A 27,660-nucleotide genomic window follows, 5' to 3' on the forward strand; every position below is an offset into this window, starting at 1 on the left:
CAAGGATGGATTTTGTCAGTTACAGTACAGACAGTATCAAGGAGCGCACAGAATTGTATGTGGTTTCAACAATGCTTTATTAAAGATAATCTGGAAGAGATACAGGGAGGGTCAGAACTATTTCCAGGTATAGAGAGTCCAAAAGTTAGCTCTTTCATACCTTATGGCATAGATTTTTACCCTTAATTAATATATTTCTTGATACTTCAAATAAAATAGAATATAAGCTACTGGTCAAACCCCTTATTCTTTTTCCTTCTTAATTTTTATGTCCTGTTTAAGGCTATGCCTGATACATAGTGTTCTGTGTTTTCAGTTTTTACCAATTTTTCACTGAAAAAATACCATTTTTTTAAAAGGAGTTCAGTTTTTACTGATTTACACCCATTTATTAATCCACTCAAAAAAAGTGGTACTTATTTTTGTTAGACATTAATGCTTGTGGCCCACCGCTCTGAGATTAAAGCAGTTCTGCAACATAAAACATAGAACACACACACAGTAGAGGTTGGAAAATCAAACAGTATTAATATTGCGCTATGATTGACTCACAAGGAGATGCTGTCCACCTATTTCTTTGCATCCATTTTGTGCAGTGCTGAATTTAATCAATCCTCCACAGATAAAGATAAGGTAAAAAGGTAAACATGGGGTGAAAATGCAAATCTATGCCTGAATACCAACAAGAAAATCGGTGCTTAGAAATTTTCAAGAAAAGTGAAGATGAGAGTGAAGAGGATGCATTGCACTGCTAGTACTGCAGCATTGAGGTCAGCGCTCGCACTAACAGAATAAAGGAGCATGTTGAAAGCAAGTGACACAAGAAGCTTAAAGAAGTGAGCTTCAGGATGAACAGTCAATATCAGGAGCTTTCACCAGGGCTTTAATGAAAGAGAGGACACAGCATGATTGTGTCAATGAATTTGTGCGTGCTCTTTGTTTTGCCAGATAACCGCTGTTCATTGCAGAGTGGCCAATTGGTGACTTTGTGCATCAATACTGTCCAGCATCAAAAACCCTGCCTAATGCAGACAACCTGACTCGTAAGTATCTGAAAGAAAATGATAATGCTGTAGTATCTAAATTCATAGTAATTGTTGTCAGGTGTTGGCTGTGTGTGTGTTCTTTCTGCATGCTGCACTGGCTCTGGCCAGATAGCCCATACAGCAGGATCCAGTCGAACTTCCCAATAAGACCACAAGACTTGGTTTAGTAGTGAAGGCACCCAGACAGGTTTATTGATGATAAAGCACGGTAATACCATCTGGCAGACTCTACAGGGATACTAAGACATGTATGGATTCAGCTCAGTGAATGGCGGGACTTTCCAGTCCCCCCTTGGTTGGCCAAATACACTCCCTCTGAGACCCCTCTTTATACACCAATACAAACAAGTTATGTATTATCCCTCTGATGTAGTTAGTTACCACCCCTTTACATTGTACATTTTGGTTCAACCAATACATGTCTGTCCATCACACTGTCATCTTGACCCTATCTTTAGGAGGGGTCAACATGTTCCTGTTATCTTTGGGGAGTGTGTTTTACCATATTTGGTATCAGGATGTTCGGGTACCACCCTTTTGGAATGTGTTTGAGTGAGTGTCCTGTGCCTAGTATTTCTCAAGAATGTGTGTGTTTTTGCAATACTAGCCCTGTTCTTGCCAGGTTCTGTGAGCTTGCACGCAGACAGAGCCTGACTTCTGCTCACAGCCTGACTTTTGCTAACTTTGCTTTATATTAGCAGGGTCTGATCAGGGCCAGCTCCAGGGTTTTTGCCTCCCCAGGCGGCAGGCAAAAAAAAAAAAAAAAAAAGTCATGATCACGATTGGCAGCAGATCCACCACGCCGCTTTCTTCTTCGGTGGCAATTCGGCAGCAGGTCCTTCCCTCCGAGAGGGACCAAGGGACCAGCCGCCAAAAAGTCCAGTGTGCTACCCTTCCCCCTTGGCCACCCCAAGCACTGCTTGCTGAGCTGGTGCCTGGAGCCGGCCCTGGATCTGACCCTACTTTAGTTCAGGCCTCATACAGGGCCTCTTATACCAGGCCTCATGTCTCAGGCTCTTCCTTTCTACCACAGAAATGTGGTGTCTAGTCTAATTTTTGAGAAGTCTCCTGATGCTTTGGACCATTCAATTATTGGCTTTTTGTTTTCATGTTTTTATTTCAATGCAAATAAATCTGCATTGTTTTGTGCTGACGTGACATTCATCCCCTCAGCTGACACATGTTTTGTCGATGCAGCAATAACTGACATGTTTGAGATGTACCTACTAACTTGAGAAAATGTGGCCACAACTAACATTGATTCTGCTTCCTACATGACTAAGTTTGCACGAGAGATTAAATTCAAATCAGAAACCAGAGCTGCTATATATTACCTGTCCTTCTCATCTGATTAACATTGTGCTGTCAGTAATACTGCTACCGAAGAAATTAAAGACGTGAAATCTTGCATCACTGGATTCAGAGCCATTTTTAAGCATTTGCATTTTTAAGGCAAAATGAGTGCAGAGCTGACTGCCAGTTACCAAAATCTGCAGGGGAAATATATGGTGAGAAAACCCAGCTGTTTCCAGAATCCTTCTGACCCCGGAACATGAGAAAACCCTCAAAAATATTCAAAACCTTCAGCACAATGCTCAGCAAGAAATGAGAGACAACCATGGCCAGTAATATGAACCCCGAAGTGTTTTGTGCCAAAGATGCTTTTTGGAATGTCATCCGAGTGTTGCACCCCTTCTTCCAGGTGAATTTTGCAGTAGATTACTAGTGTTATGACAGTGTTTCAACTCTTTGCCACAATTTCAAATTTGAAAGGGGAATTTACTATTTACATGAACATGCCTAATCCTGACAATGTGAAACTGGATGAGCTGGTTTTTTGGAATAGTCAGCAAAACACATTTCCCAACTTCAGCAAAGTGACACAGCGAGCTTTGACTGTACCTCCTGGATCTATTTCAAAGTTGGACTACCTCCAGGATAGCAAGAGGGTCAACGTGAGTGAAGATACTTTGAAGAAAATTATGTGGGTGGATGCAAACTAGGGTTTCTGGAAAAACTAACAGCTCTGCGAGAGACAAAATATATCTTTGCACATAAAAAAAAGTCTCAGTTATACTGTAGTAAAATGTTTATTATTAATTTTTTCCACTGATTTTCCCATTTTTTAACCTGATTTCATCCCGATTTTAATGTTTGGAAAATAACCACTGAAAAATTCCCAGAATTTATTTATTTTTACAAATAAAAACTAAAAATGTGGAACAGTACTGATACAGCAAAGTGTATGCTTAACTTTCAGTATATACTTTACTCATCATGGAAGTCAGTGAGACTTAAGCATCTGTTCAAAATGAAGCAGGTGTTTAAGTGCTATGCTGAACAGGAATGAACTTAAGCACTTTGTTGCATTGGGTCCTAAATGTCCACTGTTCTCCAGCACTGTGTACACTCCCTAATCACAGAGGTTTCAGTTTTAATGGTGGCATTTTAAGCTTCATGGAACTTTGTAGGTTTTTAGTTCAGATGTACTCGCTTGCAAATGCAATGTGTCAGAGTAAAGTCCACTAGTCCAAGAACACACAATGAAATCATGGAGATGCACTTTTGCTGGCTTTCTGATTTTTGAGATAGGGCCAAGCTGTTCACCTGGACTTCAGCAGCAGGCAAAGTACAGTTCCAAAGAATTAGCTCACTGATTGATGCTCAGCTATTTCTTTTTCAGGCTTCATTTGACACGAGAGGTAAGCTGTCTGCCTGGTGCTCTTTTTTTGAGTTGTTTTCTGAATAGTTTATAATGCAGAGTTTTCTTCTAGATTTGACTCGAGCCAGTAACTGTTACTAATCTAGGAGTCAGATCACCCAGGGAGGAGGGGAAAATGTGACTATGAAAAAGTCTTTATTTAACCTATTGAATTCTGACTGCAAGAAATGCCTTGTGGTTTTATTTAGGGAAAGCCTGGTTGAAGGGGAGCCCTTTTTGCTTTGTTTATTCAAACCCCAAATCCACATGTTGCTTTTCTTTACCTGACCTCAGCCTACCTGACATGTCCCTTGAAGCCACAGGTGGAATTTTATACAAATTATAGTCCAAATGTGCTTAAGTGAGCTCTGGTGCCTGAAAATATTCTCATCTGTTAGTACACTATGCTATCTAATACTGCTTCATGCATAGACAGCAAGTGGAGCTGGTGTTTTGCATGTGCTAGCTCTTCCTTCTGTCCCCTAGTACCAGTAAAGATCAGGTTCAAGGAATCCCGAGCATCAGATCTGATAAATGTGAGATGTGCTTTTTAAATTTAAACTTTATCATTACAGTATTCTCTATCCATTTTTATCACATGCAAAATTGTGTTATGTCGCATTGACTGATATAGTATAAAAGAACAAGATGAGCTGTATTCTAAGTGATGGGATACAGTACTACACATGATAAAAATGATCTGCCAGAAATGCAACGGGACACATTGAGAAAGCAGGGAGTGAGAGAGGTGAAAAGCCTGTTTTGGCACAGACTGGCTCTGTTGAAAGCAGGTGTTTCTGTTTCGCCTTGAAGAGCTTTTTTTTCTGCAAGTAAAAAATCATTTAATTTTAAATGTCAGCCTGTGTTATGTTTTTAGTGTGTATCTCTGCAGAGGGATTGACTCAGAAGAAAGATGAATTTGAAAAGTTCAGTGGGATATATTCTCCTGTTACTCTTTAAATGTGCGGTGTGGACAAGTGCTGAAGAAGCTATGGTACTTGCTAATGCCCACCTTCTCCCTCCAGGAGGCTACCAGAGATTGAGTAACAACAATGAGAAAGGTACTCAGCAAGAGAGGGAGTGGTGGGGATGTATGCACTATTTTACTTTATAGCCTTTACTATCTTTTTTTTCTATGACGCTCACTACCATAGTCTTTGAGTACTTCACAAACATTAATAGGCATCTGAAGGTCAAAGACTGTACTTAGTAATAAATGTTCATAATACTAGTTAGAACTTCTATAATCCCTCTTATTCACAGATCTCAAAATATATTAAAAGTCTAAAACCACTTTTCTTACAAAGGGTTTTAATCCCTATCTTTTCCCAGAATGTGTTTTCTTCCAGACGGCTTCTTGGTGTTCAGTTCTTTAGTGTCTCTCTGGTCTGTTGATGGTCTCAACCCTGACAGGCTTCAGTATATTAATTGATCTTTCCCTGAGGAAAGGAAAGACCATAGATGTTTGGTCAGTGCAAGGACTGTTAGGGACTTTTATGTGGACAGAAACAAGGGGCCCAGATGCTGTGAATTATGTCATCCTGTCAGAACACTATGCAACAGCAGGTGGAGGACTCTGATAATCTGGAGCTAGAGTTTACTGGAAGCCAGATTCTCCTTGTGGGAAAAAGGAAATGCTTTCTGGGAAAAGCCATCTTTGTGAAGTACTCGTATTTTGGGTGCACAAAGCCATCCTTTTGTTTTGTTCTAGAGAGTTGGGCAAAAGGGGGTCTTTTCTGAACTCTCACTTTGAATATTTAGCTGTGGGCAGATTTCTCCTGTTTGGTGTTTGATAAGTCTTTGGAAAACATGGCTTGCCGGAACTATCTCAGCATCTCAGGAATACAGTTCTCCTTTTCATAATAACCAGTTAAGTTCTATATACCACACCCTATTTCCTACCAATTAGTCTGTCTTATATTAGTCAATTAGTCTGTATTATACAGGAGAGATTTTCAGAGGCACAAAGGGTAGCTAAGTACCATACAGTCTTTGAAAGACAATGGGAGTTGAGCATGTAATTTCTTTTTTTGCCTTTGAAAATGTCCCTCACCATCTTACGGGTACATTCTGCCCTGACCATCTGCTGTGCAACTTCCGTTGATTTTAGTGGGTGTCCCATGTATGGACTGAAGTCATACTACCATACTATGTCCTTGTCATACCATACTATGTCCTTGTCAAATACTGATAGAACAATAATTCATAGATAATTCAAATTGATAGAACAATAATTCAAATTGATAGAACAATAATACTTGTCAAATACTGATAGAACAATAATTCATTCATTCTGAAGTTAAAAGAACAGAATTTTGAGAGGTTTACAAGTTGAGCAGAATAAAATGTTAAACATGCTTTTCTTTTTCCCCCCATAGAATATGCCAGGGATTGTTATGAGATTTTTCAGCACTCTGAAGGAAGCGCCAAGGATGGTCTTTATGTCATTCAGCCAATGAAAGATCCTATTGTTGCTTACTGTAATATGCAAGATGGTGGGTGGACGGTAATTCAACATATTACAGCCAATAGCACTGTGGACTTTGATAGGATATGGCATGACTACAAGTATGGATTTGGCTCAGTTCATGACAACTACTGGTTAGGGAATGAATATGTGTATCAGTTAACTAACACCTCAAGGCCATATACACTTAGGGTCAAACTCGTAGACCTAAACGCCGAAATCAAATGGGGAGAGTATGAACCGTTCAAAATTGAAGATGAAGAGTCTCAATACAGGATCAGGCTTGGCCTATACAAAGGCAATGCTGCTGATGCCCTGACCCAGGACACAGAAGCTTATCTCCATGATAATCAGAAGTTCACTACAAAAGACAGAGATAATGATAACTATTTTCAGAATTGTGCCAAACTAGAGTACAATGGCATTCCAGGTGGAGGGTGGTGGTATGATTCTTGTGCCAGAGCAAATCTAAACCGCAGGAATGTTATTTACTGGCAAAAAGACTGCAATAAGGAACACTTATGCAAGTTTGCCTGGATGATGGTCAAGCCCACTGACCATGGCCAGTGCCTTAACAAGGCTTGTCATTGTGAAAAAGATGAATTGTAGATAATATTACTACATTATGAGGTGAGACAATAAAATCAACTTCTAAAGATCTCTCTTCAAGTGTTTTCTTGATCTCCTGAGTGGATTCCATCAGTTCAATTTTTTTCTAGTCTATAGCATAATTACTTTCTGTGATTATTTCTTCTAATTTCAAAGTAAAGATGAGCTCACACTACAAAATTCAAGGACAGACTTTGAACATTCCAAAGTTTTTTCCATGGTTTTAGTTCCACTTATAGCAGTGTTAAAGTCAGGTGAAAATTTCAGATCTGGATTCAAATTCTGAATCTCTCCCAATGTTCAGGGACATTTAGAGCTGGGAGGGTTGGTACATTCCTCTCTAATTTAGACATCAGTTGATTAGATGTACTCATTTTGGACTCTTCTGGTACCAAATAATAGACGCACTAATAAGTATGAGCAACTATTTCAATTATCACCCATTCAGGGCATAGAGAGGGAAAAATAAATGATAGATCTGTATGATATCCTGCCTGAAGACAAAGACTCAGGTTTATTTAGTGTCTTGTTCATTTTGTTAATGATCTTGAGGAGAAAAGTAAACAAGCAGATTCATTAATTCACAGATAGCCTATGTGAATCCTAGATTCATTGTGACTAGGGCTGTCAATTAATCGTAGTTAACTCACGCAATTAACTCAAAAAAATTAATCATGGTTAAAAATTAATTGTGATTAATCACGCTTATAACAATAGAATACCAACTGAAATTTATTAAATATTTTTGGATGTTTTTCTACATTTTCAATATTGATTTCAATTACAACACAGAATACAAAGTGCACAGTGCTCACTTTATATGAACTGTAAAAATGATAAACAAAAGAAACAGTATCTTTCAGTTCACCTCATAGAAATACTGAAGTGCAGTCTCTTTATCTATAATCTGAGAGGGACGAGGTGTGGAGCATGCTTTCAGAAGTCTTAAAAGAGCAACATGCTGATGCGGAAACTACAGAACCCAAGCCACCAAAAAAGAAAATCAACCTTCTGCTGGTGGCATCTGATTCAGATGATGAAAATGAACATGTGCCAGTCCACACTGCTTTGGATCGTTCTCAAGCAGAACCCATCACCAGCATGAAAGTGTGTCCTCTGGAATGATGGTTGAAGCATGAAGGGACATATGAATCTTTAGCGCATCTGACACGTAAATATCTTGCAATGGCAGCTACAACAGTGCTGTGTGAATGCCTGTTGTCACTTTCACGTGACATTGTAAACAAGAGGCAGGCAGCATTATCTCCTGCAAATTGTAACCAACCTTATTTGTTTGAGTGATTGGCTGACCGAGAAATAGGACTGAGTGAACTTGTAGACTCTAAAATTTTATGTGGTTTGTTTCTGAATGCAGTTTTTTTGTACATAAATTCAACTTTCATGCTGAAGAGATTGCGCTACAGTACTTCTATTAGGTGAATTGAAAAAACATTTTTTATAGTGCATTATTTGTAATAAAAAATAAAGTGAGCATTGTACATTTTGTATTCTGTGCTGTAATTGAAATTAATATATTTTAAAATGTAGTAAACATCTAAAAATATTTAAAATAAATGGTATTCTGTTGTTGTTTTAACAGTACAATTAATCGCATGATTAATCATGATTAATTTTTTTAATCACTTGACAGCCCTAATTATGACATGAATCTGCTATAGATCTTCCTAAATATTCAGAATTCAGTCTTGCCACTGCACAAGTTTCGTGCTCAAAAGCTTGCAAGATTGGGACTGTAGTCATGACTCTCATCTACCGACCACATATAGTACATCCAGTAATGGGACTAGAACCAGGCAGAAACACAGGCCTCTACCAAGTTATTTAAAGAAACAGCTCAACTGCCTTGGCCATAAGAGAGGACTGATATGGAGATGTGCAGATCTGACATACTGTATCCAGCAGAGGGCAGAAGCGTACATATATCTGAGTCAGAATATTTTCTTCTTATGTGAGTATTCATATTTGCATTTGACACATACATGATTGCTCATTTTCATGTGTCTTACAAAGTCACCGTGTGTGTTAGAGCGACCAGACAGTAAGGGTGAAAAATCGGGACGGGGTGAGGGGTAATAGGAGCCTATATGAGAAAAAGTCCCAAAAATCGGGACTGTCCCTATAAAATTGGGACATCTGGTCACCCTAGGGGTGTGTGTGTGTGTGTGTGTGTGTGTGTGTGTGTGCAGTTGCTGTGTTTAAAGATTGCATATCGGTGATCACTGCATAACAGAGGGCAGCATCAAGCCTTTGCTTTTCATCTGTAGAAAGAGATATTTCAATACTTAAAATTGTGTCTTCCTAAATCTTACCTCACATGGCTTCTCTCCCCTGTTAGTTTCCTCCCCATTCCCTTTTTTATGAGCCCAAATAGAAGTAAATATTCAACAAAGGATATTCTTTAATTTTTATTAAACTAGCCTGAGTTAATGATCTTATCAGCCTTTCCATTAGAAAGTCCTGTGTTCTGGGTTTGCAACACCTATAAAATTCTCTCCAGGATGAAACTTGGTGATCAGTTTTAAAAAATTGAAAACAAAATGGTAATTTTTGAGTTATTGCAATACAATGCAAAAAAAAACACCTTTCCACTGTTACCTATATTTCTCTGTTTATTACTGTGTTGTAGACTTGCTTCATTTTTAAAATGAAATTTTGCAGGATATTATTCCATTATAGAGACAATGTTAAGGGTGTTGCTTCTCCCCAAATTCATGATATATTTCTAGCCTTTTCTTTTCTTCATATTACAGTAACACCTCACTTAAATTTGTCCTGGTTAACGTTGTTTCGTTGTTACGTTGCTGATCAATTAGAAAACATGCTTGTTTAAAGTTCTGCAATGCTGCCTTATAACGTTGTTTGGCAGTTGCTTGCTTTGTCCACTGCTTGCAGGAAGAGCAGCCTGTTGGAGCTAGCTGGTGGGAGCTTGGAACCAGGGTGGACCGGCAGCCCCCTATCAGCTCCCCTAAGTTCCCTGTGCAGCAGTCACCCAGCAGGCTATCAATTATTGGGCAGTTCAGTTGTCCATACCGCCACTGCCATGTGCTTGCTGCTCCTGCCCTCTGCCTTGGAGCTGCTCCTGGGAGCCTCCTATTTGAGGTGCAGAGGTGAAGGAAAGAGGGGTGATAATGACAAGATGTCCCCCTCCCCCCCCTGCTCCTTCCCCCCTACCCGACTCCTTTACCTCATCTCCACAGAGCAGGGGGAGGACATGACAGGGCTCAGGACAGAGGGAGCTTGCTGGCAGCAGATGCTGTCTCAACTTGCTGATCTACTTAAAAAGGCAATGTACTTAGAGTGGAGTCAGAATACTTAACGCGGCAATGCGCATTTCTCTCTCACACACACAGTGTGTGTCTCTGTCTCTCTCTGCTGTGCTGTCTCCCCTCCCTCCATTCGTGCTGCCTTGTAGAGTTTGAGGCTACATTAACAACAATGTGTGAACCCTTGAGGCCTTAGCCAAGTGCTAGTTCATCATTTTGCAGTAAGGCATTCCCTGGGAAATATCCCACCCTCTTCCATCCTCTGACTTCACCACCTAAGCCAACCTTCACAATCATCATTGCTGTGTACAGTATTAAATTGTTCATTTAAAAAGTATATATATATATATATATATATATATATATATAGTCTTTGATGAAAAAAATTTCCCTAGAACCTAACCCCCCCTATTTACATTAATTCTTATGGGGAAATTGGATTCGCTTAACATCATTTCGCTTAAAGTATAATTTTTCAGGAACATAATTACAACATTAAGAGAAGAGTTACTGTATTGTAATATGCGGATATCTAGAGACCATTTTTGTGGATCACAGATGGATATGGATGCAAATTTTATATCTAAAGTCCTGAAAATCTGCGGATATCTGCAGATCTTTTTGCAGATCGCAGATCAGATGTGGATACAAATTTTTTATCTACGCAGAGCTCTAAGTATTACCCTTATTTCACATTTGCTAGCTTTGGATGTTGTTTCTCAACTTTGACTTTATTTAAAGATAGGCATTTCTCTTGTTATGAATATGAAATATAATGTTACTGAATGAATATGAAATACAATGTTCTTATCTATAGACATTTGTTCTTTAACAGTTATTAAACTATTTTTAAATTAATCACTTAAAAAAGTATAAAGAAAAGGATTTACCTTACAACATTCTGGGAAGTTCCTGTTTTCTTGTGCATATGAATAGATTTGTCTTCACTCAGTCCTACTCTGTGTCACCAGAATATCTATATGGCATCTACAGCTTCCTTTTTGTTAGGTTTTTTTGTTGTTTTATGTACAACATCGGTGTAATAATTAGAAGATCTTTTGTATTACTTTGGAGTTTTCCATTAAAGATGCTTACTCATTAGAGGTTGGCAACCTTCTGCTTTTCAATTTAAAATGGAATCTTTTCATGGAATTTCTTTAAAATATTAGAAGTGTGCTCATAATTTCCATTCACGTTAACTTAAAGTAAAAGAAATTACAGCTCCTTTCGGGGGGGATCCATAGGGTGTAGTTAGAGAGATGAGAAATAGACTGTGAAATGAAGTCGTTAAGCAGTAAGAATTATTTTTCACCATGTACTGCAAAGGAGACCAGGAATTAAAAACACAGGTGAAGTCTGCAGGAGATAAGTTAATGTAATTCACATGCTTATATTGCAGTATCTGATGTTCAAATAAAGGAAGAGAAGTAAGGGGAGGAGAGATGGATTATAGTTGAGTCCTATGTGCATATACACATGCAGAGAGTGGGCCAGGGCAATTTAGGAAGGACAGGAGGAGTGTGGTAGCTACTAGATATGCTCAGTGGCTGTTTCCAAAGCTGTACATACAGTTTCAATTAAGGGCAAGCATTCTCATAGGTTCCACACATTCACCATTTGTGAACTGGAGCTCAAACGAACAAAAGGTTACAAGTATGAGCATTAGAGTCAGCACTGTGAACTTAGTGGCTGATTGATGTAGGACCAAGAGATGTGTCTGCCATGAGGACTGGCTCTCAGTACCTGTACTGCTTTGGAATAGGCTATAGATTCCCTGGCTTGCTAGAAACTGAGGAAACAGTCAGCTTTTAGCTCAGGGACTAGAATTCCTGCTCCCTATAAGGATGTCTGTATTATTGTTTTGCTGAAAAGAGTCTGAAATGTTTGGTGGGGAACTGTGAGATTGCCATTCTCCTCTGGCTCTGGAGAATCCAAGTGACACATACACACATGTTTTTGAGGCCACGTTATAGAGACTGAGAAGTCATCTCTGAGAAGATTAGTGGGCACCTGTATTTGTGCACCAAAGTATAAAAATGAATATGTTTTGTCAGAATCATGCAATTAAGTGTATATAACAGCAAGAAAGTGGGGAAGTCTGCATAAGGAACAAGAGATTTACGGCCTAATAATTTTCATAGAAAACAGAATAATAGAAATATAGGTCTGGAACGGATTTTCAGAGGTCATCAAGTCCAGCCCCATGTGCTTAATCAAGTATGTCTAGATGTTTTGTCTAATGTCTTCTTACAAACCTCCATTGAAAGCCTGTTTCAGAGTTTAACTACCCTTATATTTAGAAAGCTTTTTTCTAATATCTAACCTAAATCTCCCTTGCTGCAGATTAAGCCCATTATTGCTTGTCCTTCCTTCAGTGGACATGGAAAATAATTGATCACAGTCCTCATTATAAAAGCATTTAATATATTTAAAGATAAACAGAGGGGGAACTTGATAACTTCTTTTCACAAGACTAAATATGCCCAGTTTTTCTAACCTTTTCTCACAGGTCAGCTTTTCTAAACCTTTTATCATTTTTGTTGTTCTCCTCTGGACTCTCTCCACTCTGTCCACAGCTTTTTTTTTTTAAAGCATGGTGCCCAGAAGTGGACACAGTATTCCAGCTGAGCCTCACCAGTTCTTAGTAAAATGGGACAATTACTTCTCATCTCTTACATACAATACTCCTGTTAATTCACTCCAGAATGATATTAGCCTTTTTAGGAACTGTATCATGTTAGCTGATATTCACTTAGTGATCCACTATAATCCCAGATTCTTTTCAGTGGTATTACTGTCTAGCCAGTTATTCCCCATTTTGCAGTTTGCATTTGCTCTTTCCTTCCTATATGCAGTACTTTTCACATGTCTTTACTGAATTTCATCTTGTTGATTTCATGCCAATTCTCCAATTTGTTAAATTCATTTTTAATTCTAATCCTGTGCTCCAACGTGCTTGCAGCCCCTCTGAGCTTGGTGTCATACACAAATTTTATAAGCATACACTCCACTCCATTATTCAAGTCATTAATGAAAATAACAAACAGTACCAGACCCAGGACAGACCCCGGCATGACCACACTAGATACAGCAGCCCAGTTTCACCGTGAATGTTGATAACTACTCTTTAAGAGTGGCCTTTCAACCAGTTTTGCTCCCACCTTATAGTAACTTCATCTAGACCACATTTCCCTTGTTTACTTATGAGAATGTCATGTGAAATGCCTCATCCACCTCTTCCTCCTGATTTGGTGGTCTATAGTGGACCCCTACCATGACATCACCTCTGTTATTTTGCCCTTTTATCTTCGCCCAGAGAGTTTAATTTGGTGTGCCTTTCACCTCCTTCTGGACCGCAGAACAAGTGTATATATTCTTAACGTATAATTCAATACTGCCTTTTTTCCCCTGCAAACTATACCTCTCTATACCAATATTTCAATCATTAGATTTATCCCACTACATCTCATTGATGCCAAATGGTATGACCTCAAAGATGCTACCTTGTGTGAGCCCATTTGTCTTCCATTCAAAGTTCCTGGGTAATCTAATATTTACAATACTTGTTTGAGGTTGAAGCCTATGCCAGGGATAGTTTCTGTCCCTAATTCTCCACTATGTTCAGTCTAGCAGTGGTCACAGATTGAATTTAGTAGATTAGAGAATCCAGCCTTTCTGAATTTTTGATAACTTCCTGCTCATCTCTTTGTAGGTGGAAATGTGCAATATGAAGTCACCTAAGAACTAATAAGAGACACTAGACTTCAATTAAAATCTGAGAGTGACAATAATGTGAGATCTCACATCATGGCGTTATAAAGAGGAATATGAGCAACCAGAATCCTGTCAAAGCAGCAGTGTTTATATGTAAGTAGGCCTTATGTAGACCTTAAGGTCAGAAGGGACCATCATGATCATATTGTCTGATCTCCTGCACACTGCAGGCCACAGAACCTCACCCACCCACTCCAGTAATAGACCTGTTGCCTCTGGCTGAGTTACTGAATTCCTTAAATCATGATATAAAGACTTCAAGTTACAAAGAATCCATCATTTATACTTGTTTAAACTTTCAAGTGACCTGTTCCCTATGCTGCAAAGGAAGGCAACCCCAACTCCCATAAAGCCTTTGCCAATCTGACCCGGGGTGGGGGGGAAATTCCCTCCCAACCCCAAATATTTATATGCTAGTAAGTATATAGTTAGTAAAACCAGTTATCTGAATCCCATTGTATTGATCTGGTTCCTTCATATTACATTTATTGTATAAACAATAAAAGACACAACACTTGGTAATGAGGATGGGATTCTAATCCAGGAATACAGTGAAGAAGAGAGTGACTGCAGAAACTCAGTAAAAGTACAAAGGAAACTGGAGCCTACAGCCCCTGGGATTCAGATTTAACTACATATTTGCATTATATTTTAAAGGTTAAAAATGTTTGGTTGTTTGGGGAAAATAGACTTCTTTAATAGCTTAGTAGAGAACTAGCCTACTAGTATTAAGAGACTGGAACAGTATATAATTACTAATAGTATAACTGATGAAAAAAGATGGTGGTTTTACTGAGTGTGATGAGTATTAAAATGTATAACCCGCTGTGTAGCCTAACACCACCTATTAAATCCTCAGACAAAATATTTGCTGAGATTGTTGAAATTCTACAAAATCATTTCTCCACAAAGCTACTGGTGATTGAAGAGTGTTTCTGCTTTTATAAATGGAATCAAAAAGAAAATGTAAAAATTTCTGAATATGTAGCTGAAGTCTGGAAATTAAAAGAGCATTGCCAGTTTGGAGGGAGTTTAAATGATGAATTTAGGGATCGGTAGAGTGCGGTATGCAGAATGAAGCAATCCAAAACCAGTCATTTACTGAGACTGATTTAACTCTAAAATGTACGCTAGAAATTACAGTATCAATGGACACACAAACTGGCACAAATTGAACCATTGCCAGTGACAAATGCCACGGTAAAACACAAAACTGAAAAGTGATCCAGTAATGGCTAAAATGTATAATACATAATGAATGGATGGCTTATGCACACAAACAATTTCCTGCTTTCTTTTCTTGAAAAGAACAGTTAAATATGTATATATTAAGGTTGCCTAATGTGTAGTACTAGAGTGGAATTGGGAATTGTAAAAATGGAAGTCCTTACCAGGAATTTTGTGTGGTGACCACAGATTGATACACATGTGAAGGAAATGGCAAAACAATGTCAAGTTTGTCATCAAATGTATCACATGCTTAAACATGCTCCTTTGAATTCTTAGGAGTCACGGTGGTAATGAATCCACATAGATTAGACTGGACCACTTATGGGACATACACTTTTTTTAATTGCAGTAGATGCTCAGTCTAAATGGCCTGAAGTATTCTGTATGAATTCATCTAACTCACTGTACACAATGGAAGTGTTAAGATAATTGTTTTCATGGACAGAAGTTTCTGAATAGATTATCAGTATGAACAGAACTCAATTCACCTCAGAAGAATTTCAGCTGTTTAACAAATAAATTGTATCCAACAGGTTACATCAACTCCATACTCTCCTGGAACAAATGGATTGGAAGAAATTTTGGATTTAGAGTTTTGGCTGGCCCATAATATAGATAGGAGCCTTTTGCAAAGTTTAAATCAGAATCTGGGTTCAAACATCAAACTCTGCTGAAGTTTGAGGGTTTGGGGTATGGGTTTTTGGTTCAGTTCTACTTTCCCACAATAAAAGCACCCAATTTTGTAGTGACTTTTCTCTAGGACAATAACAACATTTTCCAGAATTACATGAGATTCTTTAATTGTTATCATGGGTTCTCATTTATCAGATTTAAACCATTTACCATGTCTCACTGATGTTTTTGCTTTTCGCTTGTATTAGGTAGAAAGCTTCTTCAAGTGTGACTATCCTTAGAAACATTTGTTCTTAGACATATTAAATAAGTTTGACCTGTACAATTAATTTTAAATTGTTATGTACCAAATGTTGCTAGAAAATAATGTCACAATTTTCTGGTAAGTGACCAGAATAAGTAATACTGAGATTAGATGTAATTAAAAGTGGCAATGAGGCCTTTTCATGATGCTGAGTTCTATTATAGGATCAGAATCTGAATTTTCCCGCAAGTTGAGGATTGAGATGGAAGTTTTTGGAGTAGGAATCTTTTTTGAAGTATATATTCACATCTGGATCCAGAACCATGTGCCCCTTAAATTCACAGCATTCTGATCCAGGTCTCAGTTTGGACCTACCTCTGAATAAAAGAAATGAGAAACAAAAATGACCCCGTGGAATAATCTTAAAAAATGTAAGAGAGATTGATCTTCCTTCTACAAAATGTTTAAACCAATCTGTGGATTCCTATAGCACGGGTATGATTCTCTATTGAATCCTATAGGTTGATTTAAAAATTCTAACGAAAAGAGAATTCTCTATCAAATTCTATATGTTAGTTAGAATAATTTCTGTAGATCTCTTTTGGTTTCATCCTTCTTAAATTCAACAGGACTTTTCCACAAAAGAAAGATTTTTGAGCCCAATCTAGGCCCTGCTGTATCGTGAGTTCCTCCCACAAAAAGGTGAATATACGTCCATTTTAATTAGATAGTCTATGCTAGAATTCTGAACAGCTTTCAAGTCTGCGTCTTCAAACAGAATGAAATCTACAGAAGAGTCATGACTACTTTATTTGATACTTTTTAGGGGAAAGGGATTGAGAGTATATGGAAAGAAAGAGGAAATTATGACATTTATTTTGAGCAAGGATTAGATCCCCAAAACATCCATGTGCGATTGGACTGGGGAACTCTCACTTAGAGATATAGAAGTTTAACCAAAAAGACCTCTTCACAAGGTCCCTAGTTCATAATCAATTATTAAAATTAATGGTTGTGTAAAGCAGTGGTTCTCAAACTTTTGTACTAATGATCCCTTTCACACAGCAAACCTCTGAATGTGAACCCACCTTATATATTAAAAACACTTTTGTTATAGTTAGCACTATTATAAATGCTAGATGTGAAGCGGGGTTTGGGGTGGAGGCTTACAGCTCACGATGCTCCGTGTAATAACCTCGTGATCCCTTGAGGGGTCACGACCCCCCAGTTTGAGAACCCCTGGTGTAAAAAATCATTAAAAGAACAGGAATCCAGATAATGTAACTTAGTCTACGTTAAGTTTAAAATGGAGCTTTACAGAACTTGAAAACAAGGTATACTTAACTACTAAATTATGTTTTGTTGAGGTTCATGTTACCATACTACATAACAGGAAAGCATAAACATCCTATATTTCTTTTATATAATTCCAGGTATTTACAACGTACCTTGTGGTTTGGTACTGTAATGCCTCAGATGCTAGGAGCATAGTTTGAGCACATATTTCACAATTACATTGAACTGACATAGTTGCATCCATCGCTGTACAATCTACCTTATACATCTATTCAGCACAGAGTCCATAAACATTTACAAAACACTCTTGTTTAACAGAAGCCAAAAAGGGACAACAAAAATATCCCATTTAATTTCAGAAGTAGAAGCCAATGCTTTACTTTAGCAACAACATTGCAACTAGCAAGAATTCGTACAGCCTTACACATTTTGCCTTTACTATAGCTTTTGTCACAAATATGCGCATTAATATTGTGTTGAATCAAACACACTACTTATGTGTTTGATCCTATGCAAAATAAGATGAACCCACCATAATAGCCACTCACTATACACAGAAAAAGCTCTGGATGGTGACAGAGGTAAATCAACAAAAGGGTCTATATAAAAACCCATACTTCCCTTTAATAATCATATGCTAAAGTACCAGAAATATCTGGGACAATACAATGTACTTTAAAATCAATCATGTTGAATTCAAAATACATTTTTCACATATTGCTAGCCTTTCATTGACATATATTTTCCCTTTGAAAATTAGGAATATTTAAAATATTACTTACATAGTAGTCATTTACATGAATTAATTGGATAGTTATGGAAAAAAAATGTCTTTCATGATAATTACCATTAACTAAATTATATGCCAACTCCACTAAAAACAAACTTTACTGAAAACAATGATAAATTCAGGATAACTAGCACGAAATCTGCTGCATTATCTCTGCACTGTGCAAGTATTTCATGTCACACTATATTATCATGTTAAGTATATTGTGAGATGAAATATGGAGATGGGCCCAAATCAAAACTCTAGATCCAAATACCCCTGAAGTTTGATAAAGGCTAGATAGATCTAGATCTGAACACTGTGACTTTGGCTCATCTCTAGTGCAGTATTTGTAATTCCTTACGGGACCTTTATTTTGTCATCTTTTTATAAACACTTGTTTATTCTCAGTCTTTTCTTATAACCTCTAATTTCTGTTGCCATTTCCTTTGTTTCTTCCTGAGTTTTTTGATACTTGATTTTATTACACTGTGGTGAGCCAGATCATTACCCCCCTTCAGCAGCTTTGTGCTGCAAGTGGCCTTAATGACAGTGAATCCATCTACATGAGGACTCCTACCAAACAGAATCCTCCATGCAGCCCAGAACCACAATACCATATTGAACACCACACCCTTCCTTTCAGGAGAGGCATTACTGGGGGATCCTTAGGCCCCAGCAAACCTCAGTTTCTGGAACAGCCCCTTGGGGCCTGCACAGACTTGCACCTGGGCTCAGGGCCTGCACATGCTGGCCCCAGAATCCAGGAGCCACAAATATGGTTAACAGCCACCTTTCCCCCAGCCCAGTAGTTCGACCAGCCCAGAAGATCTGGCTGAAGAAAACGTATAAACAAATTAGGCAATATTTGTAAAGTTCTTTGAAGATCAAAAGTGCTGCATAAGTGCTAAATAATATTAAGATTAATATAGAAACAATCAGAGTTGAGTCACAAAAAATCCTGTTTTCATCCACCAGCAACACCAATTTTCTCAGTATTTTTAATAACTTTATGATATATTGATGACTGCATGATATCAGTTTATACTTTTCCTGTGTTCTGTAGATCATTAAACTAAAGGTAGATTTTCTGGTGGGGAGTAGTGGAGTTAAAGAAGAGATTCTGCTTTGCACCGTCACTTTGTACTGGTAGAGTGACTTTAAAAAAACAACAACCTTCTGGTATATGAAGAAATACAAATTCAGAAATTTCTGCTAACTACTTGTCTCCAGGTGATACTAACTTGTATGACAGCCTTGGTATGGGCATTGGGTTCTTAATATACAACATTGTGTATTACACCAACTGTGAGCCCTCCCTTCACTCAGAAAAGTTATCCTACAATAGAACATTTCCTTAGCATTACACTTGCCCTCAACAGATTTGCCCATTTGGGATCCAAAGGATCCCCCAGTGCTTTATTTTGGGCACTGCTGTTTTCACCTTTAAAGGTCCTTGTGCCATTCATCAGGCTATGGAATAGTGTCACAAGGGAAGTAGTGCAAGGTCCATTGCTAGGAATATATAAAACTAGAATAGACAAAACAGTAGAAAATACACAGCAAAACAGTCTTGCAACTGCGGGGAGATGGACTGGATGACCTAACAGGTCTATCCATCTCTAATTTCCAGGGGTCTGTGATTCACTCTACTTATTCTCTGGCTGAAAGGGAACACCACAGGCCCCTAAGATGTTGACAGTAATGCAGTTCCATTGAGTGACTGCAAACACTCATAGACAATCATAGCAGCTGCTGCTTTCCTCTTGAACCCATGCACAAGACTGTCATTATGCAAAATGTGGCTCTTCTGTGCAGGAATTTTTGTCCCCAGACATGTAAAGCAGCAACTTTGAAAAGAAAGAACCGCAGCCAATTTACGATGCGTGGACAATGTCACTACATACTTTTTATGCTTTCCTCTCATCGTCTATTACAATTATAGCAGTTTGATATTGCCCTGCCAGTACAACTTCTCTTCCACTTTTTTCTTTTTCCATTGACAGAAGAGTAGCATCTTAAAAGTTTTTCTGAAAGTTTTGTTACAGAGAGCATAACAGATAGGGTTAACAGTGCTATTCACATAGCACAGCCAATATCCAAGGTGCCACAGTGTTATGGGAATGCAGTCTGCACAAAATGTGGAGACCAAAACCATTATATTGTAGGGAGTCCAAGTGATGATAAAAGCTAGAAGAATGGCACTTAAAGTCTGGGCTGCTTTGCGCTCCTTTATAAGTACCATTCTTTTCCTTTTAGTGATTTGGTTACTTAAATTTGGATCCATGCCTTTGATGGAAGGGTCCTTTGACAAAGCAGCAGAACAAGTAGTTATTTTTACATTTCGGCAACCATTGTTAGTTTCCTGGGTGCCATCAGCCTTAACCACCAAGTGGAATTTGTAGGTCACACATTTTGGACTTTTTTGCGCTTGGCTTTTGGCTGGAGACAGAAAATATTTCTGGGTCTCAAAATCATTTTCCATAGGGTGGTCTTTGATAAAAACTTCCTTATTCTCCTCCTCATTAAACTCTTCTTTCTTATCTTTGGCTGGACTCTTGTAAGTTACTTGAAAAACTGAATCATTGGCAGGTTTGTCCTCTTCTTCTGAGGATGCGTAGCTGCTGCAGGTGGTTAGCTGGTCTGCTTTAGACCAATCATTACAAGTATTTGGTGTTTGGGGTACTTTTGCAGTGGCTGACGTGCTTCGACTGGATGAAGACCATGAAGCCTGACACCTCTCCCTTTTGGCTAAATTTTGTTGCTTGCAACTAAAACAGGACTTCAGAAGAGCTTTCTGCGGTTTTATCATCTCAAGCTCTGTCACAGACTCAGAACCTTGAAGTTCAGCAAGGTCCTTGGTACGTTTCTCAGTCTCTTTATAAATACGGCAATATAAAATAGTCATCACTGACACTGGGATGTAGAAAGCAGCAATTGCAGTACCGAAGGTGATAATGGGTTCATACAAAAATTGTATCTGGCATTCTTCAGATGGGACAGTTCGTTCCCCCACAAAATACTGCCAGCATAAGATTGGTGGTGCCCACAGAATAAAGGAAATTAACCAAGCTAGACCAATCATAATGCCAGCCCTTCTGGGTGTGCGCTTAGCCCTGTAGGTTAGAGGTCTTGTGATGGAAAAGTATCGATCAAAACTGATAACTAGCAAGTTCATTACTGAGGCATTGCTAGCTACATAGTCCAATGCTAGCCACAGATCACATGCCAGACTTCCAAGAGACCAATGGCCTATTAGTATATATGATGTGTAAAGATTCATAGAAAATATTCCAATGATGAGGTCTGCACAAGCAAGGCTGAGCAAGTAATAATTGTTAACAGTTTTGAGTTGACTGTTGACTTTGAAGGATATCATTACAAGAATGTTTCCCACTATGGTTATTAGGCTTACAATCGCTGTGACACTGGCAATTGCGATTACTTCCAAAAGGCTATGCCCTTCTAACTGTTTATGGTTAACAGAACTACTGTTTACAAAGGTTGAATTTACTTCCATTCTTGTTCGTAGTGTACTATCACCAGGATATTAAGGTCATTGCAGAATATTTTCTGTACTTGATAATATTTTTTGAAGATACCTGTAAAGAATAAAGGGGAAAGAGAGAGTGCAGCTCATTAAACAGCACTGGACTTTCAACAGACTTATTTAGCACAAAATATCAAGATTTTAAGCCATTGTATATTTATATAGAATGTTAGAATCAGTAAAAATGTTATTTTAACGTTTTAAAGAACACAAATTGGTTCAAATGACTGTTTTTGCTGTAAATGGAACATTATAATCAGATTATTTTCATGCTTTTTTGCATTTTGATGGCTATTTCCATCATTCTACTCATAAATTAAACACACATTTTAGGGAACTTTGCTGTGGTAGCATTCTGAAACAATGCTAAGCGCAGCCAAAATAACTACTGTTTCATAAAGTATTCAGTTTTGTCACCCCTTATCTGCTGAATATTTTAGTAGAGTACAGAACATGTTCTTCGATGCACAAACATTTAAAGATTCACAAAACAATGAGAATAGGGATTCACAGTGTTCCCTTTTGAACGTAGTGCACTATGCATCATAAATTGCCAACAGTTTAAAAACAAATTAGGAAGATTCTGTGAAGAAGCCAGTGTTTGGGGAACCATCAGGAGAACTGAGGGTAGCAGTGGGAGTGGTGAGTTGAGGGTGTCTGGAGGAGGCAGGAGGGGAAGGTGTAGTTAGAGGAGCTTGGGGAGACACACGGGGAGTATTGGTGAAAAGAGGTTTGGGGGTGCCAGGGCTTAGGTTAAAGAGCTAGATAGAAGACAGGTTGTGTGGTTGAGGGATTTGGTGAGAGAGAAGAGAGCAGTCACTAGATTTTGGTAGAGAGGGGAAGAAGGTTAGACTGCACGTAGAAAGGAGATGGCTAGGTTGGAGGGGAGTCAGGAGGACAACTGATTCTGGTCTGGGCAAGAGAAGACTAAAAGAGGAGTTGCTCTGTAGTAGCAACTTCTCTGCTCTAAGTAAACAATTAGTGGTTCAAGATACTTCACGCCCTGCCTCCTCCTTCCCTCTATTTAAAAGACTAGTAACTCAAGCCAAATATGGGAGAAATAGTACAGAATACTATGGGCTGGCTGGAATAGTGGCTGCAGGGAAGGGCTACACAGCTGCCTTGCACCATGGCACTGGCTTGTGGGTCCCCAGTCACTCTGCACTCTATCTGCATATAGTTCAAATACTCAGGCTTTATACTGGTGGATTTAATCATAACAAATAAATAAATTGTACTAGTAGGTTTGGGGCACGCTGCAAAAATACACAACAAACTATTACACATCGCCATGTGTTTTATATTCAACAGCAGCAAAGAGTTCTGTGGCACCTTATAGACTTACAGGTGTATTGGAGCATGAGCTTTTGTGGGTGAATACCACATGCATCTGATGAAGTGGATATTCACCCATGAAAGCTCATGCTCCAATACATCTGTTAGTCTATAAGGTGCCACAGGACTCTTTGCTGCTTTTGCAGATCCAGACTATCACGGCTACCCCTCCGATACTTGATATTCAACAGCATAATTCTCAGATGAAATACACATTTTCAAAGCGGGGCACAGGTGTTGCATACATAGGTTCCATGAAATAACAGTCTGTTGTAATGTTGAAATGCTCTTAATATTTGCATTACTTTGAGCAATTTAGCACCAATACTGCCCATCTATATCCCGGGGTGGTGGTAACCTGTACTTTGAGGAGGGGATAAATAAAAATGTTGTGAGCACTATCTTTTTAAAGTCTATTTTATACTTTTGAAATAAAACTGTGCGTAATATTAATTCATGAAATAATGCTCATTGTAGTTAATGGTGTTATTCCAGGGATGAATTTGGTTGCTTGTATTTAGGACACTAGTAAAATTGTTCTGGTTTTGAACTACAAGGAACCTTCTCACCTTGCACAGTCTACACAATGGCCATTCATAATTGTAGTGTCTGTGCTCAACAAGCACTGAGGCTGCTCCTTTCGTGCATCCCTAAGGGCACATAATGCTGCAAAGTGTGGTGGTAGAGAGGGAAAAGGTACATCAATAGCCCCAACCTAACTCCAGAGGTATTGGAGCATGAACTTTCCTGGGTGAATGCATGCATCCGACGGAGCGGGTATTCACCCACGAAAGCTCATGCTCCAATACGTCTGTGATTATGTTGTGTAGAGGTCACTGTGGTTGCGAGGGGCTTGGCATGGATGAGTTGTTCAGGAATCACTGTGGTTGTGAGGGGTTTGGTGTGGTTGTGTTGGCCAGTGCTGGGCTCAGGGTGGTTATTTTTGGGGGGGTGTCACTGGCTGCGAGGGGTGATTGTGTGTGGGGGTCACCGTGGTTGTGAGGGCCGCTTGTGCTATGCGGTGTTGCGCACGTGTTGCTGTTGTTGGGAAGGATTTGAGGGGCTGGACCGTTGCCCCGTCCCGGTGGGAGCGGACCAGGCGCCCTCTCTTTCGGGCCTGCCCGGTGGCTGTTTCCGGAGGCGGGGACCGGCGCGGCACTGGCCAGGCCGGCTCTCGGCTGCACACGCGGCGGAGGAGAGGAGCTGCCGGACCATGCAGGCGGAGCGCGGTGGAGGCGGCGGCCGGCCCCGGCGGGGAGGCTACAGGCAGGGCAGGAGGAGGCCCGGTGGCGGGGACAGAGCAGCGGAAGGCGGCGGGGACGGACCCAGCCGAGGAGGCGGGGGCCGCGGAAGAGGCGGCGCTCATGGGCACGGAGGAGGCGGGGGCCGAGGCAGGCGAGACCCCCGGGGCAGGGGGGCAGCGTCTCCCCTCCCTGCTCGCTACCACAGGCGGGTAAGAGGGAGCAGATACCGCGGCCTAGTCCGCCCCGGGAACGAGCTGCTGCAGCTACCACAGCAGGCAAAGGCCCCGCTCGGCCCCTGCCTGCTGCTCCCTTCCCAGGACGCGCCCTCCTCGCTGACTAGACACTGCTGCGCCCCCAGCTGCAGGCTGGGCTGCGAGGGGCCCCTTGCAGAAGGGGATGCGTAGCACCCCCCTCTTCCCAGCAGTGCTGGGTTTGAAAATTACCCCGGCGGTGGTCGCGAGCCGAGCCCGCGGCTGCACTCCCCCGAGCGTGTTTTGTGACTGAGACTGCGGGGAGGGGACACACTGTGCACCGCATGAAATGCAGATTTGGATTTCGTGGCGTGAATCCATCTGTAGTGTGACGCTGGAAAGTGCCGCTTTCAAGAACACGTTTGTTTGGCAGAGTGGGAGGAGGGAGGCACCAATTATACTGGCACCAGTGATTAGCTGCAGAGGCTGCGAGGACATTTTGCCCTCCCTGGCGTATTGCACGTCACCCACTCCTTTTACGTAAATTCCGCTTATGACGTTGTGCTGTAATTTTGGGATCAATGGTTCAGTATTTCTGGTTCTTATACTGTGGTTCTTCATCATGCTGTCTGGTTAATCTCCTAGTTAAATTGTGAGTGAGCCCCTGGCTACGCTAGTATTCTGGTACCCTGGGAAGCCAGGTGTAGATAGAGCATCTGCTTCTATCAGGTTTCTGATTACACTCTGAGCACTTAGATGATGTGATGATTTAAAATGTTGGTGTCAGCTGGTGTATCACCTGTGTTAGGGTCATCCATTGCTTATGCTGGTATATGGCCTTAACCCCAGTCCTGCAGTGTAACACACAAATGGATCTTTGTGCAGAATCAGGGCCTTAAAGTATAAAATGAAATTCTTGGTTGGTGCCATTACTTAAAATGTATTCACTAATAATTTCATTTGTATACAGTATAAACTTCCATGGTGATACATATATTAAAATGACTAGACTTTCTATTTTGAATATTAAGTTTTGTTTTCAACCCTGGAGCATACAAATGCAGGTGGAATAAAAGCACTGTGCAGTACCTGTGTCATAAGCATAAATCCCAATTCTGAACCTTAGCGTCCAAAATGTGGGTGCCTAGCATAAACCCTCCAAGCTTAAATTACCAGCTTGGATCTGATAGCACTGCCACCAGACAGGAATTACAGTGCCTGCCTCACTCTGGTCTCCCCAAAATCTTCCCTGGGGGACCCCAAGACTCAGATGCCCTGAGTCTCACAACAAAGGGAAACCCACTTCCCTTCCCCCTCATTACCTCCCCCAGATTTTCCCGCCCTGGTACCTAGGAGATTTCCCTGCTTCAATTCCTTTAAACACAAACCAGAAGATTAAGTGTCTCTCCCCCTCACCCAGAGGCTATGCAGATTCAAAACCTAGTCAATCTAACACAAAGAGATTCCCCTCCCTTCGTTCCTTAGCCTTAACCAGAGAAAAACTCAAACAGGTTTAAAAAAGAAAGCTTTATATAAAAAAAAAGAAAAGAAAAAGACATAAAATGTTCTCTGTATCAAAGGTTGCAAAATACAGGTCAATTGCTTAACAAGAAAATGAATAAACCTTTATTCAAAAAGATATACAATTTAAAACATTCCAGCAACCTACACACATGTGAAATATCAAAAACAATACAAAAAAACCTATTGTCTTCTACCTTTTGTACTTACACTTGGAAACAGAAGATTAGAAAAGCCTGGAGATAGAAATCACTCTCATAGCTGAGAGAGCACAGAACAGAAAACACAGACAAAAGGAGACACACCCAAAAATTCCCTCCCTAAGCTTTGAAAAATCCGGTTTCCTGATTGGTCCTCTGGTCAGGTGTTTGGTTCCCTTTGTTAACCCTTTACAGGCAAAAGAAACATTAACCCTTAGCTATCTGTTTAGACAACATGCAATAATTGAGAGAACCGATAGCTTTGGCTTATTTTGTGCTGGATCCTCCAAGAGTACAGACAACATGAAATAGGAGGTAAAGTCCTAAAGCGTTTTGACATCTACCGCAGAGAATATAACAAAGATAACTGCCCCATGATAGGGCTTGTCTACAGGGGAAAGCACTTGCAAAATTTATTTAATTCAGTTAGTTGAAGCTATTTGTGTGTGGGAGATGTGTGAGCGCATGCATGTGTGTGGCCTTTAAATAACAATTTCAACCTTTGTATTACTTTTGTATCTGGATATATATATATATAGTTGATTATTTACAGACAATTTTTCTAACTTTAAAAGGGAACAGTCAACCTAAAATCACATTTCTGTGTGAAAATTTTAACGTGATATTTTTGGAAGTAGCCCCTGAAGGTTTACTATAACTAAGAGAACAGAGAGAGTTTCTTAGTTCTCTGTTTTCTCAGTTTGTTTACTTAGTGCATTTGACAATATTTTCACTATTTTATTGATAGTTATACTTTGTATCAAGTGCACTAGCATGATGACATCACCCTTATCCATGGCTGAGAATATAGTGAACAGTGTCTTTTAAGAGCCCAGTAGTCCTCAATGTCTTCCCCAGGCTCTTTAAGGTAGTGTTTAACAGTAAGGCATGGTCTGCACTTAAAAATTAGATTGACCTTGCTGTGTCACTCACGGCTGTGAAAAATTTCACGCTTTGAGTGCCATTGTTAAATTGACTGAACCCCAGATGCAGACACAGCTTCCGTCAACCTAGCTACCACCTTTTGGAGAGGTGAACTAACTACATGGATGGAAAAACCCCTTCTGTCAATGGAGGAAGCATCTCCACTACAGCGCTGTAGATGTGCCACCGTAGCGTAGCTGTGGCCTAAGGCTTTGTCTTCAGTAGAGAAATTCAGTGTTAACCATGGTGCGCTCTCCTAACACACCTTATATTTGCTCACAGAAGTACTCCCAATGGTGTATGTGTGTGCCAACTGTAGTTTGGATTAGACTTACTTCCAGCAAGACTAACCACTGTCAGTATCCTCTATGTTATTCTGTTACGTCAGTGCCAATGGGACTGAGATGGATCGTGTGATAGCACCAACAGCAGAAACAGTGCTCCCAGAGCTATTCTGTAATTTCACTGCCTATGTGCTTGGAACTTGCAGTTCCCTTTTGGGTACTTTGAAGACCTCGAGCCAGGCCTGATCCTTCAACCAGCTCCTGTAGCTCCCTGGGACTTGTGGGAAGGGAAGATCTTGCCCTGTTCGGTCTTAGTTTGCTAGAATCCACAGAAGTACTAGGAATATATGCCTCCTCC

General features: G+C 39.9%; 3 protein-coding genes across 3 annotated transcripts in view; 2 read left to right on the forward strand and 1 right to left on the reverse strand.

The window, feature by feature from the left end:
* Positions 1-3,865: 3,865 nt before the first annotated feature.
* LOC116826157 (fibrinogen-like protein 1) lies at positions 3,866-6,828 on the forward strand. The gene is made up of 2 exons (XM_032782689.2): positions 3,866-4,808; positions 6,126-6,828. Exons 1-2 carry the CDS (start codon positions 4,661-4,663, stop codon positions 6,821-6,823), a joined length of 846 nt encoding a protein of 281 aa, XP_032638580.1. The 5' UTR covers positions 3,866-4,660; the 3' UTR covers positions 6,824-6,828.
* Positions 6,829-15,167: 8,339 nt separating this feature from the next.
* CHRM5 (cholinergic receptor muscarinic 5) lies at positions 15,168-21,650 on the reverse strand. The gene has a single exon (XM_032782697.2). The coding sequence runs from the start codon at positions 21,571-21,573 to the stop codon at positions 19,993-19,995; it is 1,581 nt and encodes a 526-aa protein (XP_032638588.1). The 5' UTR covers positions 21,574-21,650; the 3' UTR covers positions 15,168-19,992.
* A 2,331-nt stretch (positions 21,651-23,981) lies between these two features.
* Positions 23,982-27,660, forward strand: part of AVEN (apoptosis and caspase activation inhibitor) — a 213,441-nt gene continuing 209,762 nt past the window's right edge. Inside the window, exon 1 of the mRNA XM_075065484.1 lies at positions 23,982-24,391. Within this exon, the coding sequence (XP_074921585.1) occupies positions 24,152-24,391 (240 nt within the window). The 5' untranslated portion in view covers positions 23,982-24,151. The remainder of the gene's footprint in view (positions 24,392-27,660) is intronic.

The sequence above is a fragment of the Chelonoidis abingdonii genome, chromosome 4, assembly GCF_003597395.2.
Source record: "Chelonoidis abingdonii isolate Lonesome George chromosome 4, CheloAbing_2.0, whole genome shotgun sequence".
In the NCBI taxonomy this organism is placed as follows: Eukaryota; Metazoa; Chordata; order Testudines; family Testudinidae; genus Chelonoidis; species Chelonoidis abingdonii.

Bases quoted from the DNA above. Each gene is read 5' to 3' on its own strand.
- LOC116826157 (XM_032782689.2), top strand. From the start codon at position 4,661: ATGAATTTGAAAAGTTCAGTGGGATATATTCTCCTGTTACTCTTTAAA. The intron at 4,809-6,125 runs GTACTCAGCAAG...TTCCCCCCATAG, and splicing joins GAGTAACAACAATGAGAAAG to AATATGCCAGGGATTGTTAT.
- CHRM5 (XM_032782697.2), bottom strand. From the start codon at position 21,573: ATGGAAGTAAATTCAACCTTTGTAAACAGTAGTTCTGTTAACCATAAA.